Source organism: Heterocephalus glaber, unplaced genomic scaffold (assembly GCF_053883595.1).
Source record: "Heterocephalus glaber isolate CG9 unplaced genomic scaffold, H.glaber_assembly_v1.0 deba00001444, whole genome shotgun sequence".
NCBI classification, from domain to species: domain Eukaryota; kingdom Metazoa; phylum Chordata; class Mammalia; order Rodentia; family Bathyergidae; genus Heterocephalus; species Heterocephalus glaber.
The window spans coordinates 21440865-21463490 of record NW_028258297.1 but is presented as its reverse complement, the minus strand read 5'-3'; the positions used below and the strand labels follow the sequence as shown (position 1 = coordinate 21463490).

The window sequence follows — 22626 nt, the reverse complement described above, 5'->3', positions numbered from 1 at the left end:
GCAGCTGGTCTTCAGATCTCTCCTCCCCTCTCCTCCCCTTCCCTCCCTCCTCTCCTTTCCCTCTTGTTTTCTTTCCTCTTCCTCCTCCCCTCCTTCTTCCTCTGCATCCTCCTCTTCTTCCTCTTCCTCCTCCTCCTCTTCTCCCCGCCTCCCCACCATACTGGGGATTGAGCCTAGGGCCTTTATGCTGAGCTACATCCTTAGCCTTTCTAATATCTAAAAATTTTCAGCCTAGGCTTAAACTTGTGATCCCTCCACCATGGCCTCTCAGAGTGCTGGGATTTCAGATGTGCACCACCGTGCTGGGGCATCAGAAGTCTTTTAAAGCAGGAAGCGCTTTTGGCTAAAATAAAGGCTTTAAATTCAATCCCTATCTTTCCCATTCCCCTGGGAGAACAGAAGAATGTTGATCTTACCAAGAGGTAGCTAGTCTGCAGTCAGCCAACATTTGAGGATCATACTGAAAAGCTAAGTATGGTGCATGTAATCTTGGCAGCTGGGAAGGCTGAGGCAGGGTGGTTGCAGGTTCAAGGCCAGCCTTGGTAACTACCTCACTTCAGAGGCCCTGGGTTCAATCCTCAATACAGAAAAAAAAATACTGAAAAGAAAATCCTTCACAAAAAAGTCGCAGAGTCACAGATAGACTTCCATACCTAGACTGCACTATGAGCAAGTGCAGAAGTAAATTTTGAGACTTGCCAGTAAGGGATGCACTGCAAGAGACAGCATGAGCTGTGCTGACATAAATAAAGTAGGACAGGGCCGGGCATTTAGCTCAGTGCTTCTTCCACTTGCCTCAAAAGCACAAGGACCGGAGTTTGATCCCCACTACCAAAAAAAAAAAAAAAAAAAAGAAAAAGTAGGACATACAAGAGAAAGCTGCCCTCTGAATCATTATCACCCACTATCAACTTGTGGAATCCAGTTGTTGCCAGCTTCCTCCCAAGGAGGGGCTGGGACTATGAACCCAGCCTGTCCCATGGTAACTGTTTGACCAAGCTAGGGCCGTGCCTGGGAACTGCCCTCAGTTCTCGACATATTTGTTGAAAATCCATTTCCTAAAATGCTAAGAGTCGGAAATTTTACTGAAGACTGCACAGAAAAAGAAGAAGAGGGTTACAGTACGCACTAGGATTGGAAACATAATGCAAGTCTCCATCCCTCACCTCCGTTCTTCCTCCCAAGTGCACCACACTCACCAGTGGCTTCCTCCCCTCAGCTCTCTCCCCAGTGCTTCTGCAGCCTTTCTGCACTGGCCTTGTACAGTTTCTCCTCCAGTAGTCTTGTTATCTTTTTAAAAATCTCCCTTCTCTCTCACATAGCACTATTTATATCCTGTGTTTTGTATCAACCGCTTTCGTTAGAGAGTGCCAGGAACTTTCCAGTAACTAACATTTCCAGATACACATTTAGAATGTTTGCACAGTATTCTAAAACAGAATGTTTGTTTTCTAAAGGGCTGCTTAGTGGCTCTCCGCTAATCCCCCCTTTCAGAAAGAAACTGGAGTAACTCAGGGACTGTGTAACCTGGCACTGCAGGTCTTGAGGACTGCAGTCAGCATTTCAACAGCTCAGAAGGTGACCAAAGTAGGTAAGACCTCTTCCCTTTCTCAACTGCTTTTCTCTCATCTGGATCCTGATCCATGCTAGAGATAAGGCTGGGAAAGGAGACTTTCCCTCAGGACACTGGCTTAAATAGTGAAGAAGTGCTTTGATCACAGCTGTTCAGAAAGTTCAAACAAGCAGTCCCGGAAGGTTGTGTTGGAGGGGAGAGGGGAGACAATTGGGAAACTGAGGTAACATTTCTATGGTTACGGTTACTCGACAGGTGTTCTCTGAAGAGAATGTGAGCTGAGTCTCCAAATTCTAGTCTATCCTGGATAAAGCATTCTTTTATTCTGGACATTTTGGTATTTCTTATTTGGTTTTGACCTAAGATGGGAGTACTTTATAAAAGTATCAATTGCCTTGCAATGACACCCACAGAGTAAGTTGTGGATGAATGCACAAGAGCAGTGCGCTAGCCAGAGGATTCAGGCAAAGGTCGAAGACCTGGAGCTCACTGCAGTCTCAGGTGAGGCTGTATCAGGAAGCCAGAGGGTCTGCCCTGGCAGGCGGAAGGGTCTGGGGTGGAAGCTGAAGACAGATGTCCAAAGGCGATGGTAAAGACTGCAGCTCCTTGGAGGAAGCAAAAGTGGGACTTCCTGCTTCTTTCTCTTTTTATCCCACCCACCCAGGTGGGCCCTTCTCTTCACTAAGTCCATCATCCAACACACCCAGAACTGTGCTAAACCAATCAGTCAGGTGTTGCTTATTCAAGCTGACACCATGGTTAGCCACCACAATGAAGTGCGTAGGAGTGGTCTGCTGAATGAAAAGGCGGAACTCCCTTTTTGCTTACTACAAATTCTGATTGTAAAGCAGCAATAATAAACACTTTCATGTGAATTCATTTTAGAGAATCTGAACAATTCTCTGGTCTAATAAAAATGACATTTAACATATTTAAGATATTTTAATATTTAAAGACAGGGACATCAGTGGGGTGCAGCATTTGCATCTCACCCACCTGTATGGGTCCGGCATGACGTGACCGCAGCCATGTTCAATCATAACCACGATGATTACTCGAGTAACCCTAGTCAGGTTTTCGCTGCAGAGTTTCCCAAATATTATAAATAAACAAAACCACCAGAGTGCTATGTGGACCTTTGTAACCAATGTTGACACCAGGAAAGTGCCTAACCCTTTCGTTTTTAGCTTGCAAAGAAACCAGGTACCTTCTAGCTTGATTGGAGTCACTTTTGTCCCAAGCACTTTGAAAGCCCCTGTCCTCAGATCCACATCGCAGTGATGCTGCTGCCTAGAACCACGCTTCTGTCACTCTACAGTCCCAGATGTTTCATCCAGGTGCTTCACAGCACCCTTGGGCCGTTTCTCAGATACGGGGACTGGGTTATTCTACAACACCACTTTTCAGTCGGCCATGTTTTCCACCCTCTTTACTTTTGAGTTGCCATATGACATTTCAAGGTCAATTAATCTCCATCCTTCAGTTTCCCACTCTCTGCAAGGAAGATAATACTTCCTAAAGGGCCGGGGATTTAGCTCAGTGGTTCTGCCACCTGCCTTGCAAGCGTAAGGACCCAAGTTTGATCCCCGGTACCAAAAAAAAAAAAAAAAAAACTTCCTAAAGATTTGTCTTAAGGCTCAAATTATTAGCAGAAGGGAAAACATGTAGAAAAAAATTGAACTCTTAAAATTTTAAAAAGCTAAAAGGTCAACTTTGGGAATAGAAATGACTTAACTTCATGTTCCTGAGTGTGCCATATGTGGCAATGCTGAAAAGAGAAAAGACATTTAACTTACATAAAATACACCTCTCAGACTATTAATGTTTCTCACAATATACACCAATCTTAGGCTTTGTAAAATACTGGCAAACACTAGTTTTAGATGTATCACGTTTCTAGGACTCAAATTTTAATTGATAACTCTATAGAAGCTTTATTGAATGTCTGGAAAGATTTCCAGCTGAGACAAACCATTTCAGAAGTTCTCATTCGGGGGAAGTTCCCTGCCCACCATGAAACCAATTCTTAATAACATTTTATAATATCACCCTTTTCCAGCACTGATGCCAAACCCCAGCCATGCTTGGAAATTTGTACTGTTGCTACCACAGGCAAACCTGTTCTAGAAAGAAAACAGGCTTTCTCTTCCAAGACTGTCAAATCAGGAGCTTTCACAATAACACAGAGATTCACTCTATTATTGCACATCATAGAACTCATGCCTGTAGCTTGAAAATAGAAGTCTTTGGTGTAGGCATTTTGCTTGTTTGACAGTCTGTTCTAAATTTTGAAGCTAGTGCTACTGTAAAGTGCCTGTCTGACAATGGTGTACCAGAGCTTAGTCATGCAAAATAATTACTGTTCACCGTTCCCTAGCTCAAGTCAATAACTCCCTGCAAAACACAACATAATGCAGAGATCTAAAGTTACTCAATCAGAACCGAGAAAAAGAAGAATTTTAAACAAGTTTGGCAGGAAAAAAAAAATATTCGACAAAGATTTACCCAGTGATTTCTCTCTGCCCATGGAAAGCTGTCATCTTTCTAGGAGAGGCTCCATAATAGAAATGTTGATAACTTTTATTAGCACAGTCTAGTAATTGTAGGCAGTAACCTTGTGTGATGTTAACGACACATAAGCAATTCTAGAGATAGCAAATAGTGTATAGTATCTGTCTCCTAAACTTGAAATATTTTCAGGTTTTATTCTATGAATTCAGTGTTTTCAGGCTACTAATGCATCACCTATACTGAAGCAGGTTGATTAAATTTATATAAAAATTGATATATATGTATTTTGGGGACTGAGGTGGCAAAGGTACCTTCCCTGGCCCTTTGTAGGGTACACCAGTCAGTGGAATGGTTCATCCTGGAAGGGTCAGCATTAATCCCACAAGTGATAATTATGTCTCTATGTTGCCTGAGACCTTCAGAGGGAATCCTGACAAGAAGGATATTGCTACCTGGCTGTGTGACTGAAAGGGGTAGTTTCTTGCCTAACTGGTGGCAGACAAGTGCATTTCAGAATATCCCCCTTCTGGGACAAACAAAGGAATGGACAACAATATCTATTTTTTCCTTAGAAGAGGCAGAAACATAGACATAAACTAGCATTTCTCCTCCATGATCTATTTAGTCCAGTGCTTTCAATTCAATATTGAAGTGACACTACTTTAATTATTTTAGTCTTAGTTTATTTCCACCTTTCATAAAATCCATGAATTTTTAAAGTTAATTTTGTTTTAGAGATATAATTTGTATACGGTGAAATGCACGTTAAGAGGACAAGGCAGTGAATTTTGACAAATGCATACTCCTGTGTAACCAATATCCTGAATACTTGCATCATTCCAGAAAGTTCTTTTATGGCTCTGCTATGGCCTGAATGTCTATTTCCCCCAAATTCATGCTGAACCCTAATCTTCATTGTGCTAGTATTAAAAGTCGGGCCTTTGGAGAAGTATTTAAGTCATGAGTGGCATTAGTGCCATATTCTTTTCATTAGCTTCAAGAATTTTATCATTTTTGGGGTCTGTTCTCATTGTGACTCCTTTTGCCTCTTGCAGGTATTAGGTTCAGAATTTATTTCAGAAGTTAGAACTTTCAAGCTCTCCAGGTCTGTGTCTATGTACAGATAAGACAAATAAGGACACCCTTATGAGGTTCTTGAGAGAACGAAGCAATCTAACACCCATTTAAAGGGTCTACTGTAATTCTATAATAACATTTGCATGTTTAGAAGGTTGCTTCTTTTTTCATGTTTTGTTTTCCTTAAACTTAAGATAGATTCTCCTGTATTTTTACTAAAATCTCCAAGTAGGGCTTTAACCCTTAAGTTGCCAGGGTGCTTATTCTGTGAATTTAGGGAAAAAAAGATCCAAGACAATTGAAAAAGTGAGCAGCACCTGTTTTCCACCCACTTACAAAGGTGATGGCAAACTTTTCTGATATTTCTCCTTTGTCTTTTTTTTTTTTTTTTTAAAGATCAGAAAGACTGGATTTCTGAGGCTTTGTTCTTCAAATATTTCTGATTCAATCTTTACAACCAGCAGCTTCCACTCTTATCACGGCAACTACTCTTTGCTAAAAGACCTTTGCTCTCCCCTCTGAAAGCAAGGACATCTGAAACTGTTTTACTATTTACTGGGGAATGACATGGCTTGAAACTTGGATTGAGTTTCTCTGAAAGATTTTACGCTAGAATTAAAATGGTGAGCAGGAAGGCTGGAAATCTGAATCCTTCCTTTTATCCAAAACTAAAACAACTGGAATAATTCTCTTCTCACTAAGAGCTTATAAAAGAGATGAATAGAAAGTGTCGATTCTTTCACAACCTTTTTCCTGTTACTGCTCTGCTTCATGCTCAGTTCTATTTCTAAATTGAGATTTTTTTTTCCTGCAAGTTTAAAGGCAGCTTACTTTTTATTTTCGCCTTTGCGTTTATTATATTGTAAATTGCTCGAGGACAACTATTTGATGTTACTTTTCTTTTCTTTCTTTATTTAATTTTTGGTACCGGGGATTGAACTCGGGTCCTTGCTTGCTCTTGTGCAGCAGGCGGCGAAACCACTGAGCTAAATCCCCGGCCCTTGATGTTACTTTTCTGAGTTTTAGATTTAGCATCAAACCAAGTACTTTGCCTTCACTTAGTGTTTACTGAATTAAATTTATTGGAGTCAAGTGCTGATACTATATCAATGATATATGTGCACACATAGTGGCAATAATTGTTAAGATTTATGAGAGTAACACCTTTATTGATTAGTTAATAGTTTGAACATATTTTATAATTAAATCATTATGTGACTCAGGGCTCCTTTTCAGAAATATGCTAAAACTGTTTAGCTGACAATCTGCAGATGAAATTATTTAAATAATAGCAGTCCTATAACTTTTTCTATAATCATGGGATTAGGCTGTTTCACTCCCTAATAAGTGAACGTGTTTTTAATAGTTTCAGTACTATATTCTCTTGGCAGGAATCCAGAACAAGTTTATCGCATCTCAAATTCTCTCCTGTTCCAGTTAGTGTTATAGCCAGGTTGCAGTTTACAGAGATGGGTGAATAGTTTACAAAAAGATACAAACATAATTCCTTCATTTTGTTTGTTTTTGTTTTGTAGAACACAGACCATGAAGATAGTCCTGGAGTATTCCTTACAATATAAAAGGGGTAAAATTAGGACCCCCCGCCCCCCAAATTCTAACAATATGAGGAAAGTGTGAGATGTATTACTGTGAGGGAAATAATAGACTGAAAACATAAATTCTTAAAGAAAAAAGAAACTTCATCGGTGACTTCTACTCTGTTATGCTAACTTTCCACAAAGTTCTTGTTGTTGTTGAAACTTTCAAAATCCAGTACGAAGATCTTTGGTGATCAACCCTCCCTCCCTGTCCCTCCGGGAAAGTTGGACAATGCTGTCGCGGCCCGAGTTGGAGAATGCTGAATCAGGACCCCGGTTCAAGTCCCCGCCCAGGGCGGAGCGGAGACCAAAGTCTCAAGGGGTCAAAGGGACCCGGGGCGGGGCCACCTGGGGGCGGGGCCTGGAGCTGCTGGTAGCGAGCTAATTAGCATAAATTAGCCAGAGGGGCTGCGCCTGCGCCCCGCCCCGCCCCAGCCCTGAAAGTCCCGGCGTCCGAGGGTCCGGCCCCAGAGGCAGGCTGCTCCTTCTCCGCCCCGGACTCAGTAGGTGCCCGGGAGGGAGGCTGTGGGCGGTGGGCACAGGTTGGTGGCGGGTGTAGGTCTGGAGAGACTGCCAGCCTGAACATTTTTGCTCTGTAGCTGTTTACACCTTCGCTTTCAGCCGATCGCTTCCGCGAGCCCGTTGTGTTGTGTTTCTGCTCCTGGGTAGCTTAGGTCTTCCTGCTTCTCAGGCTCCAAGAACGAAACCTGAGACAGTGCGACTTGATCTTCCGGGGCGGTGAATAGTGCCTGCTGCTTGTAGCAACGAGGCTGCAGCATCCTGCAGGTGCTGTGGGCCACAGGCCTGCCCCTTCTGAGAGAATTTGCTCTTCCCTGTGATGGGGAAGAGAAGCATTAATGAGTTTAAAGATCAGAGTGACGACAATGTTAGCTAACAACGCGAGGGGACGTGGATTAGATTGTGCTGTTGCTGTGAGATCCTGTTATGATTGGACGACTGGAGACCGAGGGTGAACCCCGGGGGCCCTCCTGGGTGGCCCCCTCCGTCACCCGCCGCAGTAGGCTGGAGGAAGCCTCTGGTCCAGGGAGTGAGGGGGGGCGGTTCCTCCTTGGGAGCGAGAGGCTCAGCCCTTGCCGCTGTGGGACCGGAGCGGCGGAGAGCGGTCCCGGTCCCCTCGCGTTCCTTACCAGTCCCAAGGCCCCTCGGTGTCTGAGCACCACATTTATTTTCTGCAAATGAGTCCCAAGTGGGCTGTTAGGCACCGTTGGAAGACCAGAGGGAAACTGCCCTAGCACCCCAGGAATAATCTTGAAGCCAGAATGCCCACCCCCCAATCTTTGTGAACTCCAGCCCGGGGCCACTCTTTGCTCTCCCCGAAGCCGGCCCTCCTAGGAGTTAGGGCGATATCGTGTTTGTTGTCCTCTGCAGTTTCCACAGTAAGGACCTAGGTGTGCCGACCCCCTTGGTCCTTTTGAAAAATGGCAATCTGTCCACACTTGAATGTGGCAGACAAGTGAAGTCTTCCCAAGAGCTTTTACTTTGCCTGGAGTTTATCCAGCCCCGAGGCTTGCAAGGGAGGTCAGCACAGACCCCCAGCCCCCACCCCAGGAAGCCTCACTTCACCACAGACCCCTGGGACCCCAGCATCGAGGCTGGGAGACCTCGAACGGTACCTACTGTGCAGCCACCACAATCCCTTCAAAAGCAGCATGGCCACCAGTTGCCATTTTTCTTTATCTCAAGTATAGGGTTAAGTTTCAGAAGGTACAAAACTGACGAGTCATGGCCTTGGGCTCTGTGCCCGGATTTTTCTGTTTCACAATATTGATAAAGACAAAATAACTCTTGGAAGAAAAGAACTTTGCACTCTTTGACCAAGAGCCTGGTTTTGAAAGAGTTGCTCAACTAGGAGATGAAAACCCTTCTGTAACCGAGGCTGTGGGAAAACGAAAGGAGGTGGAAATGGAATATGACCAGAAAAGGCCTCTGCAGGAAGCCAGCCTAGGAGCAGGCTTAGCTTTGATGGTGGGTGGTCCAGGGGGAGCACCTTTGAGGAATCGGCCTCCTGTCTCCTGTCTCGCATCCTCCACTGAGAATTTGGATGATAACGCCCAGTCTTCTCTGGACCTCAGTATTCTAGATATATTAAAGGTGTAGACAAATATTACTTGCTCTGTTGCTTTAGGGTGTTTTAGATCAAGGGAGATACAAAGTATATGAAAGTTTTAAGGAAACAAATTGTATCCTCCATGCCTGGAGCAGGGCCAGGCAGGGAGTTATTTACCAAACACTCATAATAGCCCTTACAAGGGCTCAGTGTTTTTTAAAGCACTTTACACTAAATTGCTTAATGTTCAGAAGAATCCCGTAGGTAGGATTTATCCTCATTTTACAGGTAAAGTAACCGGGCCCCAGAAAAGTTAAATTGCAGCTTATAAATGACACTGGAGATCACGCAGGGTCCAGTCCACTTCCAGAGTTTGTGTGGACTCAACATCAAACCTATGTTCTCTCAAAGGGCGGTCAGCTGCATAGCAGGGGACTGAGGCCTGAGATCTGGGCAGCTAAGTAGAGATAGTCCCTTTGATGCCAGCCAGTGAGTGCACAATACAATGGACAAACCACTGTACAATAAAATTCATCATTGTAATCGTTTATTTTGTATAATTTATAAGCAAGTGTCCTGGTTTTTCTCTGCTGCTCTTGGGTCATTTCTACCTCATTACAAGAGCACTCAAGCCACCCAGTACTTTCCCCTTTCTTTCTCTCTTTCGCTTTCTTTTTCCACTACTATACTGTTTTATGCTTCCTGGAGCCCTTTCCTGGCAAAAAGCATTCAGTAATTTTCTTTCCAGTGCAGTGCCTAGTCACAATATGGTCGGGTTTATTTGTAAATAAATTACCATGAGCCTGCAGCTTTGGAAAAAATAAAGTCCAGATCAGCTTCTCCTTACTCTGTGATGAATGACTCTTACTTTCAATGTTTTTGCCTTTGCTGCACATCATATGTCCCCTGCCCCCGCGCCCCCCCTCCCCAGTGCCTGGCTGCTGCATTGGGGGAGATGGTACCCCCAAAGCGTGGTATCATAGGTTCACGTTGCCCTCCCCCCCATTGCAGCTTGACAAGTTCAACCACATTCTTTGGTGTGTGGTTCCCATTGTAAAAAAAAAAAAAAAAAAAAAAAATCCTCCTGTTACTCTTTGTTGCTCAACTGTTAATATCTTTGTGTGCTTTTTCCACTAACAGATCCAAAAGGTTTTCATTTTTCTCTTTCAGTGTCAAAGTTCGCTGAGAAAAGAAAAGTACTCTGTACTTCTCTTCCATCACTAAATAAATTTTATTCTGGGGACAATAGCAGAGATCGTTTTAGTTTTAAAGTTATTAAGTAGGAAATTTCCTACTTGATAAACTTCCTAGTTTTTTGAAAATGAGTATCCCTGCTATATTTCTTCAGATCTCTAACTGCATAGGCTTTGGGGATCTTTTATTAAGCAAATTAAGTCTGCATGAGCCCTGAAAGATAGTGCAGTTTGTTCATGGCTTAAACCCTCAGTACTAGAACAGCAGCAGATACATTACATGGTACTAGTATTATCTTGCACTGAGAGCTGACCCAACATATAGTGTTTTCAAGACTATGAACTTGTGGAGGAGGATTAATTTTCTGTCTTATGCGAGATTCTTTTTTTCTTTACTTAGAATATATAAAATATTAGGAAAAATGTGTCAGTACTGACATTGTACAGAGTTTTTTCTTGTCACTATTCCCTTAACAATACAGTATAGGAACTATTTACCTAGTGGTCCCATCATTGAGTATTATAGTTATCTAGAGATGATTTAAAGTTAAGAAGGATGTGCATGAATTGTATGCAAATACCATGCCATTTTAGACAAAGGATTTGGATATTCACAGAAACCGGCACACATGGGAGGATTGGGGAACCACAGGACACTGAGGGACAACTCTATATAGTTTTTGCTTGCTTAATTGGGAATGATAATACCTGCCTCACTAGCATAATAGAAAGGAGAAAGAAGAAAGTAGATGTAAGGGGGTGCACGGCTGGGCCAGCCATAGAGTGGGGATTCAGCCAATTTTGGATGAAGCAGAACTCAGCAGAATGAAGCAGTTGAAAGCTGAATGAAGCACATCTCATGAGGGAGCTCATACAGTGCAAGCATCGAGCATATGGGATGTGGGGTCAGAGACTTGCATTTGTGTCTCAGCTTGGCTACTTAACATCTCTGATTCATAATATCTCTGTAGTTATGAGGATTAAACTACAGTACAATGATTATGAAAGTGTTGCACAAGAGTTAGTCATAATTAGACACATGGCAAACTCTTATAAAGTTAAATATGTATCCTTCTGTATGTTGTTTGTATCACAGTCAACCGCAGCACTGAGACAGTTTGATTAGTAACAATATAGAAATATATGTAGTATATAAGGTGTGATCACAAAATACAGCGACTGTTTTAATTGTAAAAATGTATTTCAGTATAAGATACATTGCCATTAATCCTCAAAATACTCCCCTTTGCTTGTAACACACTTGTCCCATTGTTGTTGCCACTTTCTGTATCTTTTCTGTTTTGGTACCGGAGATCGAACTCAGGTCCTTGTGCTTGCGAGGCAGGCAGTGGAACCACTGAGCTAAATTCCCCGGCTATTGCCACTTTCTGAAGCAGTTCTGGAAGTCCTTTTTCATGAGTGTCTAGTTGTGCTCTTGTGGCTGCCTTGATGTCCTGAATCAATTTAAAGCACTTACCTTTCTCAGACATTTTGCCTTTGGTGGAGCCACAGTTCTCACAGTGCCTGTGATGGTAAAACGGTAAATAAGTGGATAAGGACCCACTATAATGTTTTTATTTGATAGAAATAGCCCGAAACTCTGATCAGTCAGAGGTAATCTAAAAATACAGTGAATGCTTAAAGAAAAAATTTATTGTAGTACAAGATACATTCCCAATCTTCAAAATACTCAAACTACCCCCCTATTTTGAATACACTTTACCTCGTTATTCTTGGGAATGTGTCTATTACTGTAACATGTTTTGTAAAATTTAAATATTCACTGTATTTTTTGACCACCCCATGTATATAATAGGTTAATGGGGAGAATGAACAGAATCTGATAGGTTTTAATCTACTGAGATTTCAGGTAAGAGTTAAGGTCCAAGGGCAGGAATGGACATCATCAAGGAGAGACAATACTCACATGTGCTGAGCAGATTGAGTAGGTGTAAGTTGGATGAGAGAAAAGGAGCGTGTTACATGGAAGTGATAAAAGCAGAAAGCAAGGGTGGTAAAAGAACAAGAGGAGGTTACAGAGAATGACCACCAGAGAGGGTTAGGAGTTTAAATTGTAAGGCTTACCCTAAATTCCACCCCTCTCTCCCATATCACTAGTACTCTTCCTCCTGAGCACATTCCCGATTACACTGCCAAATCCAGACTGAGATAGTTACTTGCAATTTATTCCGCACAGCTTGTAGGTGGTTGTGAACAATGGAATGTGAAATGACATAAAGAATCGTATAGAGCTAACTCCTTCCTGCGTTCCTCCCAAGAAAGTACTGCATGTGTCAGTCCCTTAGCAGACATTTCCATTGTCCAGCTTCTTCTGCTCTCATGTCTGTATTAATGACCACCATGATCTTGATGGTACTGATGACGTGATGAGGACATCATAAACTTTATTGAGGGTCTTTTTCATGGGCCAGCTGCTAGGCAAAATATTTTTACATGTTTTCTTTGTTAAATCCACCAATAACTCAATGTGAGGAACTATTACTATTCCTATCTTATAAATGAAGACATTTAGTCTCAGAGAGGCTAAATTCCTGTAATGAGGTTAATACCCCAATTGTGGGATTACAATTCAAATCTTAGAGCTTGAGATCTTGAACTATTAATGGAAATGACAAAAAGCTGTGAAGTTAGGCTTCTGAGGAAGGGCGTATATTACAACTTAGGCATTCCCACTGAAACATCACTGCTACCGGTGTGCATATAGTTTGTTTCTAGAGAGACAGGCCTGTGGTCTCTGGTCTTTTGCCCTTGATATGTGGTTCATGTTGGTGCAGATGCATGATTTTAGTCTTTTTAAGACGTTTGGGCTGGCTTTGCTTGTAATATCCCCTTGTTTTCATTTAATCCCTGTTTGATGTCTTCAAGCTTTATGATATAGAACTAGAGAAAACAAAATAATATTTATTTTGCAATTTTTAAAACTAAATGATCATTTCTTTCACAACTAGCCTAAGATATTTTTAAGAACAATGTGGTTAATGCTACAATATGAGCACACCAAATTATTTTGGGTATTTATGTCTGTTTTGTTCCTTCTTGTCTATAATCTTTTTAAGATTCCAGACCAAAGCTGAAAAAATGGCTGATCTGATGGATAATAAAGTTCTCATGGCCTTTGCCTCCTATGCAACAATTGTTGTTTCAAAGATGATGTTTATGAGTACTGCAACTGCATTCTTTAGAATAACGAAAAAGGTAAGCAATTTGGAGGTAATGTTTTCTGATTCCCGCCCACCCCCCCAACCCAGTACTAGGAATCAAACGCAGGACCTCATGCTTACAAGGCAGGCACAGTGCCACTGAGCTAAATCCCCAGCCCCATGTTTTCTGACTTTTAAGAGTTGGAATTCTGGGAAACAGTTTTCTTTGTTTCTTTTTTTCTTTCAAACACCAAAGTATAGTGCTCAGTGCTGCAAGTGAGGTAATGAGCATGTGATACAGATGGATGTAATAATTTATAGATAATTGCTTTCACTCAGAAACTACTGTTTCTTTTTCCTTTTTGGCTTTTAACTTTTCTCATTCTACTTATAGATGCGATTTTGGTGTGTTGAGGCTTTACTCACACTAGGTTTCATAGAAAGGTTTTCCTGGGTTTTGGAGTTCATTTTGTCAATTAGGCTTTACTGGTGTTTTCTGCTCTATTTATAAGTCAAGGGTATACTTTGGTGGGGGAGAAAAGAATAAGATTGTAAAAGAAGAAAAAAAAGATACAAAGAAAGAAAGAAACAAAGGAAGAAAAAAAAAGACAAGCAAGTGGAGTTAAAGTCCTTATTCTTACAATAGAGCCTCTTATGATTGGAATAGGCCGACCATTAAATTGGTTGCTTAAGTAGATAATGCTTCTACCTAGCATTTTAAGAATGACTTTGAAACCTGGAGGTGTGGGCAAAGTGGTAGAAAGATTTTGAAGCACATACCTTTCTAGTAGGGTTTATGAACAGTGTGTGTGTGGGGTGGGAGGAGAAGGTAGACCAGGGCTTCTAGACAAAGTTTAAGAATTTTTTTTGTGCAATCTGTACATATCCACCCTCTTTCTGGATCCACACACTTTTCTCTTCGTGCCTATTGTGTTTTTGTCCTCTAGAGCTTTACTTTTATCTGGCGTTTAGTCCTCTCTAAGGTGTTTCCTCGCTTCTGCCTTGAGGTATAAGGGAAGTATACACACCTGTGGTGTAAAGGAAGTCACACTTGTGGCTGGGCCATGAGGGGGCCACCTACTGTAACAACAGACACAAAACTGGGTGCCTTCCACAGGTCCAAACCCTCATCTAGAAGCAGAATGGCAACAGGGAAATATACCTAATCTTATACGAAAAGAAGTAAGGAGTTCCGATTTGTGGAGAGCAAGGAGCTGTTACAGTTTTCACACGTGCTAGGACCTGGCACCATTTTGTGTTCTTGTTAGCATTCTCAGATGGAGAGGAACTGAAATCCACAGAGCTGCAATAGCTGCTTGCGTCACTTTGGGCTGCTATTATAAAATACCATAGTCTGGGTTGCTTAAGTAAGATCCATTCCTCATAATTCTGGGTGAAGATGAGTCCAAGATCAAGGTGCCATTATTCTAGGGTCTTCTTTGCACGTGGCATCCTTTCATTGCATACTTACGGGGGTAATGGGGAGGGGTGTCTTTGTCCTTTGTCCCGTCTCCTTTTATAAGGGCACTAATTCAGTTACTGGAGTTTGCGGGTGAAAGCCCTGTCACAGAGGATCCCAAAAGACCAGGTGCATCCACCTGTCTGAAAATGCCAGTCAAGGAGATGAGTTGCGGTGAAGGGAAAGACAAAGGTCTTGAGGAACCAACAGGAACTTTGAGGTTTTATAGAAAAGGGAAACGAAGGCAAGGGTAGGAGGTTGGCAAGACTGAGGGGCTTGCAGAACTGGCTGGGTGAGTAAACCCCCCCCCCCCAGCTGTGGTCTGGTTGATCCTTATCTCAGGACCAGCTCTGCCAGGTCCTGGGAAAGCCATTAACCCTTGAAGGGAGCAAGGAGGCTCCCGGGGTGGGTTGTGCTTATTGTCCCAGGGCAACCTCACGATGGGTGGTCTATGATGCAGAGCTCACCACCGCATGGTGGGAATTTTGGTCCCTTGTCATAAAGGTGTGTATGGATCAGGCTGTTCGTGGAAGCCAAGGTGAATGCAGTGCAGAATGGCTCAAAATGAAAAAACATATTAGAAGCAAATGGACTCAGAGAGGGACAAGATGGATTTCCTTAGGCCAGGGACTGTGCCCTCCTTCAAGCCCATCCACAAGGGCTCCACCAGATGACTTATCACCTCCCAAGGCCCCACCTCCAAATGCCACCACATGGGGTTTAGGCTTCCATGCGCGCATTTCGTGAGAACGCAAACATTGAGTTCACAGCAGCTGGTTACCCAGGGTTATATACTGGTAAAGGGTGAGGTGAGCTTCACATTCAGGTATAAACCCAAATCGCATACACTTTCTATTGTAGTTCATTTCTTTACTCAAACTGCACATATTGAACATCTAATGTGTGCCAGGTGTTTATGTAGAGGACCCAGTGACGAACCCAATGGACCTGGCCTGAGCCCAAGAGGAAAGGAGCATCTCTGCCCCTCAGTTCTCATCAATATCTTTATCTGGATTAACTGTTCATATCATTCTAAGAAAAAAGATTGCAATATTTGTGAGGTTGTTTTCAAGCTTAAATTAAAATTAATTTTATAGTTTTTTTCCATTTATTATAAATTATTAAACGGTGGGACATAAAATACTTTTAAATGGACATTTCAACTTTCAAGGGATAGGAAATCATTTCAAACAGCATAATTATTGCAGGAAGGAATACATGAACACATGCCCTAGAACACGGACTTGTTATTCACAGTAATGCAGTTCAGCTTCTTCAATTTCACTGTATTATTCAACTCAAAATTTTATTCAGTTCAGAAAAAGGAAAGGAGTATCTGTGTCTTAACAAAGCGCTGAGCAACTTTCCCATCCCTCACCCTTTTATGCTTCTTCCCTGTTCTTTTACATTTTGGGAAGTTAATGTATTAATTTTAGATCAGAGCCCATCACTGGGAAATGTTAATGAGCTTGAGGAACGGTGTGTCAACATCTCTGTGAAAAGATGTCACCATCTTAACAATCATTGATGTCTTAGAATTAGGCCCATTTTGCATCATTGCTTCCTTTGCACTATTTTTTTCAGAGCTGGTTTTTACTTAAATTCCTCTTTTTAAACATTTTTTGCACTGTTAATAAGGTTGCAGGTTGACCCAGGGTGCTCTTTGTCCTATGTTTGATTTATTGTTCTCATTTTCTTTCCATAAAAGCCAGCTTGGATGTCTGTATTTCTTTCATTGCAATGCAGAAGACATAATCAGGTAGAATACCCCACATTATTTAGCATTTGGAATGAATTTTTTCTGCCCTATGGAATAGGTTTTTGCCAACCCAGAAGACTGTGCAAGCTTTGGCAAAGGAGAGAATGCCAAGAAATATCTTCGAACAGATGAGAGTGTGGAGCGCGTACGAAGGTGAGCCACTGTCTCTGGAAATCACTTGCTTCACTTTTGGCCAAGGGCTTTAGTAAAGAGGCTGGAGTTTGGAGAAGAAGGAAAGAAGTTAGTCATCTTACCTGTTCCATATAATAATCACAGAAAATTAGGAATCTGGAAGTCTCCAAGTATCATTGCTGTTACACTTGTGGCCAATTATGTTACACTTCTCTATGAGCATTCTTGGGGTTGATAAATATGATTTATATAGGAAAAAAGCAACATTAAGGACAGACAGGTTTGGATAAATTGGAGTCAGAAGATTTTTGCAGGTTTTTTCCCCAGAGGTAAGACTTTCCACTCATGTAAGAGGTTGAAGAATTTGATGTTCTTGCAAAAGATTCAAAATATGAAAGTTGACCATGTTTAGGGAAATAAGCAAATCTCTTCTCTCTGTGTCTCTGTTTTGTAGATACTATGTTTAATATTCTGGAAATTCAATAGACAATGAAAATCAATAAGCCAAGATATAGTCTTCTAACAATATAGTTAGTATGCTTGCTTTAAACCACCATAAATTCCAGTTCTGGAGGTCTTTTTCTTAATCTTTGTCATAAAGTCATACAATGTGCAAACAATTTTTTTAATGAAATTTTACTGCCAGTCCATTAGTCACTTTTTTCTAACATATGAAATACCACAGTTGTGTATCGTCTTCTCATCTGTTATCTTCTAATGCTAATTCAAACTGTGGTACCGTTCTGAATAGTGAAACTGAGACTAAGAGAAAGGAACTTCATTTCTGTAGTGGAGGTAATCAGCCAGAATCTCCAGATTATATTTGCGTTGTGGCTGTGAAAGTGCAGGCCCTTCCAGCCTTGATGCAGATTCCTTTATGGTACAAGGTAAATGATTCCAGGATCAACTCTGTCTCGAGGTCCATGCCTGTGTGCATGTCTCTGTAGTCTACATTTTGTTATGCTCCATGGAGACTTAGCGCTTCCCTCATTTCCCTCAATAACTCAAGTGAAACGATGTGGATAAAAATGGACTTGGCATGGGCCGGGGATTTAGCTTAGTGGTTCTGTTGTCTGCCTCGCAAGTGCAAGGTTCCGAGTTCGATCCTCGGTACCAAAGAAAAAGGAGTTGACTGAGTTGAAGTGCAGAGGAGTTTACACCGTGGCAACACAAATGTTTGAAGTTATATGCTAGACCTCTGGATCTGCCCATTCCCATCAGCATCCTCTGAGGAATTTGCTCCATACCTTCTGTACCTCTAGTAGCATCCAGGATTACACCATTTGGAGATTCCTCTCTTGCCCATGTACTCTACTGCCTCTTCAGCACTGAAATTAAATTTACTTCTTGCTTATGCAAAATGGGTTTACCCCCAAGCTCTTTATCAAGCAATATATATATATATATATATATATATTTTTTTTTTTTGTCTAAGAGGAAATCTGTGTTGGATACTTATAACGAAGAGTTAATGTGTCTGGTTCAATTTCCTTATCTAATTTATCAGTCCTCCTGTGTGAGTGTGCCAGTCTGGAAAGTGGATTGTACTAAGAATATGGATGTCAAATAGTTTCAGAACAAAGAACCAATGTGAAAATCTTCAACAGTACCAGAGGAAAAGCTGTCTATGTTATGAGGGGAAAGAGTACAAATTAGAAAAGATGAGCAAAGCTTTGATGTCAATAAACAATTTGAAGCGTTGTCATCCTTTCTGTGCTTCCCTTTGAGAGCAGGCAGCTACCTGCATGATGCTAATCATGGCCCTATTTAGTACTCAGAAAATTGCCAGGAAAAGGAGAGTGATAGCAGTGAGACCCTCACTGGCATCAGTAAGCTCGAAAGGAAGATACAAGTAACTCCCATATATGGAAGCTTAACAAAAGGCATTTTGGGGAATTAGACTCCTCCCCAGTATCCTTTCTAACCTCTCATCCCATCCCCTCTTCCAATGGGATTATACTTCTGAAAGAGAAAGCCATAATCTAAGTTGATCCTCTAGTCAGGTCACGGCTACATTTTAGTACAAACAGTTGACCCTAGTTGTCAAAGGGCTATATGAGGAGGTGCAGCACCTTGTGAACAGCGCCCCCTGGTGACAAGACAGTGGTCTCTCAGTGTGGCAAGTGGGGCTGTCTTCTAGAAGTGCAAGGTGTCCAGTTTCCAGCAATAGTTTTTCAAAATTTATTGGCCACATCAAAAAAGTTCCTAATAACAACACATTTTTAGAGATAACTTTCAGAGAAAGATTTCTATAATCTTCCTTTTCCATTTTTGACCTAGACTGTCTCCCTCTCTATATCTCATTTCAATGGCAGGGACCACAAATAAAGTGAAAGGGCAACAATGGAGCTACAAATAAAGTGAAAGGTATGCTTTAAGGGATGCTGTATTGAAAAAAATGGATACATGCACAGATGGAACAATTAATTAAAAGCTCAAAGAAATGCATATTGAAATATTAAGATATGTGGCATGAACTCAATTATGAGAGTTCTGAGCAGGCAGAAGTCAGTGATAGTTAGAAAGTACTTTCCATTTTTGTTTATTTAATCATGTTTCATTTTGTTCCAAGACTTCAAGACCATATTCATTCAATACTGCAAGATAAATGAAAGTTGAAAGGCAGCTAGAGAAACAAAGTCATTCAAAAGAACTTGGGGTTGGTATTTGGGGAAAGGGGAGACATAGGATACACTACCTTCAAAGGATGAGAAGACCCCTTCACTGAGTGTTGATGGAGCCCAAGTGGAACTTTCTGGGGACCTAGAAGAGATGGATGCATGGGGTAGAGTTGAACTGGATGACTTCTTGTTGGCCCCAATGCATGAACAAAGCATTTCTTGCAAGGTTCTTGTGTATCATGGTCATATCTTCTTTTGGGATGTTATCAAAGAGCTCCTGTCTTTCAGGGTTTTATAATGTTCTCTATGAAAACAAGACCAGTGTGCATATGGTAATTAATTAGAGCATCACAGGAAGCCATTCTTCAGTAGATCTTAACCAGGTGGCGGTACACACACAAGGTCCTAGAGGGCTTAGGAACATTCCAAAAAGGCAGAACTTGAATATTATGATTTAAAGGAGGAACAGGAGGAATTCATCAATTTGAGAAAATATTTTTGTGGGACCTTGGGCACACTGCTGTGTGCTGGAGCAAGAGTTTTGGCTGAGACAAGGGAGTCAGTAGAAGTACAGTTTTGCTCCTCTAGTAGTTGGCCAGCCCTTGACAATTCTTGAATACATGTAGCAACTCAAGTTCAGCTGCAGTGGAGGCCAGGATCCAAGTGATTCTGATTTGCAAAATAAAGTGTGACGGTGGTATCATGAGCACAGAGCTGGTGGGCACGTGTGTTCCACAGGGCATCTGCCCAAAGGAGAAAGGAAAATGGAAAGCAGGACTCACAGAGAAGAGACCCCTATTGGAAGCAGTCACTTGGGAAGACTAATGCCTTTCTGGCCCTAGATCGGGCAGCTCAGGCCAAGATGAGGGAAGCTGCCTCTTTGGAGGTGTCTGTCCATTGAGGTGTGCTGATGAATGGCCGTGAGTGCCCCTAGGAAGAGCTGGGCAAGTGTGTGTCTGGGGCAGAGTTTGGCATGCACTCTGCGTGTGTGTGGAAATCAAGCCTTTCTATGACAATGAGGGGTGTTAGCTATGGGAACCTTGTGTGGGCTGAGAAAAGAGAGAGAATTGGGAAGCAGAAAGAAAGAGAGAAGGAAGCCAGAAAAAAGTGGATAATCCAGTAAGGAGTATTTCTTATTCTTGACTCCCTTCTGTTGACTCTCACATTCTCCTTACAGTATTGTCTGTGACTTTCTTCTCTGCTTTAATATGCATTCCATCCCACAGTCAGTTTGGCTTAGAACTAGACATTGCTTCCTACAGGGTCCCTCTTTTGTAGTTTCTTTCTCAAAGTTTCTGTGCTTGGAGAATGTAAAGAAGAGCACCAATAAGCCCAAATCGAAGGTGAAGACATCTCTGGTCTTACAGGAGAATTCAAGGGATGGAAAGAAATGTCCTTGGTGCTACTGGTGAAGCAAGTCCTTGAATAGAAAATGACACTCCTTTCCCTTTCTTGCCTATCCTTGCCTTATTCCCAGGAGCCCTTGGGTTATTTCATGAAAGAGAGGGAACAAAACCCCTCATTGCATTCTGTCTTTGCTTTTATTCAGGGGCAGGTAGCTGTTTAAACTTTAACTTTATCTGTTAAAACTTTAACTTATCTAGGTTACTTTTGCTGCTTCATAACCTCATGTTTGTGAGCATCTTTGTCAGGCACAGTTAGAGATCTTAGGGAAAACAGGAGAAAGGCGAGGAGGGGAGGTAATGCTGTCTCTGAGCAGGCAATGTGTAATAATTACATGTTACATAATATATAATAGAAGGGAGCAACATAACAGAAATATTTTTCATTCTGAAATGTGTATCAGGAGCTGACAAACTAGCACAATCTCTATTTGGAGTCTAGATCCTAAAGCAATTTTAAGTTCTGTGGACATTTTAAAATTATGCACTTTTTAGAAATCTCAAGTCAGTAATAGATGAGCCTTTTGTTCACAACCCTAGCCAAGAAAGCTCAAGACACCATGAATCAAAAGAAATCATGTGGTTAAGGGAAACTTAATTTTCTTCTAGTGGTTCTATAATGATAACATTTAACAAATCTCTTTTCCCCATACCATATTCTCTGTATACTTTGTACTTTTCCTGTATCATAATTACCTTAATTCCTTTTGTGATTTGAAGTTAGAATGGCTACAATTTTACCCATATTCAGAAGGCTAGTTACATGTGCTGTTGTTTGGCGTATGAGGCTTTTGATATTTATTTGGTACATTAACTTTAGCAGACTAGCAGTTTGGGTGAGCGGACAGGGATTTGAGAAATAACCATTTTGAAAACTAGCAGAAGTGAAGGGGGAGTATTAACAAAGATGATAACTGAAAGGCTTTTCTTCCTTTGGAAAGAATTTTTATAAGAATCTTGAATTGCAATCATGTATTTCATATTACAGAAGGTACAGTGAGTTTTTCTAGATAGGTGCCGTTTTGATATTCTGGAAACTCCAAAATACTTTCTCAATTATTTATTGACATACATTAAAAATAAAAAGAAAAATAATGAGATGTTTTAAAGAAAAGTGAGAGAGGAAAAAAATGGCTCTTACTTTGCATTTTGAAGATCCATTGACATAGTTTTAGAGAAGAGGGGAGATGAATCTGTTTCTACTGATTTTGAAATTTTAATAGTCATCTTTTCCCACAGAGCCCACCTGAATGATCTGGAAAATATTGTGCCATTTCTTGGTATTGGCCTTCTGTATTCCCTGAGTGGTCCAGATCTCTCCACAGCTCTCCTGCACTTCAGAATCTTTGTCGGAGCACGGATCTACCACACCATAGCTTATCTGCTGCCCCTTCCCCAGCCAAACAGGGGCCTGGCCTTTTTTGCTGGATATGGAGTTACTCTTTCAATGGCTTACAGCTTGCTGAGGAACAAATTGTATCTGTAAAGGCCATCACGTACCATGTCATGCAACTGTTTTCTTTTTAAGAGTTCTCTACTTTCGGTATACAGTATAATGTATATTTGGAGGGTTTTTAGGGAGAAGGAAAGTGGAGAAATTAAGAATTTAGGGAAATCCATTTTAAAGATCAGTGCCAGTGACATCCTTTATTTTTGTTTTATGTTTGCATTAGAAATTTTACACAATAGTTAATTTTTTTTGTCTGATTCTTAAGTACTTCATCGTGAATGTTGATTATGTTATAATTTGTAACATCGTGAGTATAAAAATGATCATATGTATAGGAAACATGTTTAAATACTGCTTAAATAGTCTTGGGAAATAAATAACTTAAAGAATGATTTTGTCTGGCTTTACTTTTCCCAACTGTTTAATTTTAAAAGTTTAAAACTAATGGAAAAGTTGAAAAATAGAGCAATGAACCTCTCTAGACTGTTTATCTGGACCCCATGGTGTTAGCATTTGGGGACACTTGCTTTTGTTCTCTCTCAAATTTTTTTCCTCAACAATTTGAAAGTAAATTGCAGATATCATGATACTTCAATCCTTAATGCTTTGACATGTTTCTCT

General features: G+C 41.2%; 1 protein-coding gene across 1 annotated transcript; it reads left to right on the top strand.

The window, feature by feature from the left end:
• Positions 1-7118: 7118 nt before the first annotated feature.
• On the top strand, positions 7119-22397 carry Mgst1 (microsomal glutathione S-transferase 1). The gene is made up of 4 exons (XM_004845815.4): positions 7119-7262; positions 13098-13236; positions 16458-16552; positions 21795-22397. Exons 2-4 carry the CDS (start codon positions 13120-13122, stop codon positions 22039-22041), a joined length of 459 nt encoding a protein of 152 aa, XP_004845872.1. The 5' UTR covers positions 7119-7262; positions 13098-13119; the 3' UTR covers positions 22042-22397.
• Positions 22398-22626: the final 229 nt, after the last annotated feature.

Bases quoted from the DNA above. Each gene is read 5' to 3' on its own strand.
- Mgst1 (XM_004845815.4), top strand. From the start codon at position 13,120: ATGGCTGATCTGATGGATAATAAAGTTCTCATGGCCTTTGCCTCCTAT. The intron at 13,237-16,457 runs GTAAGCAATTTG...CCTATGGAATAG, and splicing joins TCTTTAGAATAACGAAAAAG to GTTTTTGCCAACCCAGAAGA. The intron at 16,553-21,794 runs GTGAGCCACTGT...CTTTTCCCACAG, and splicing joins AGTGTGGAGCGCGTACGAAG to AGCCCACCTGAATGATCTGG.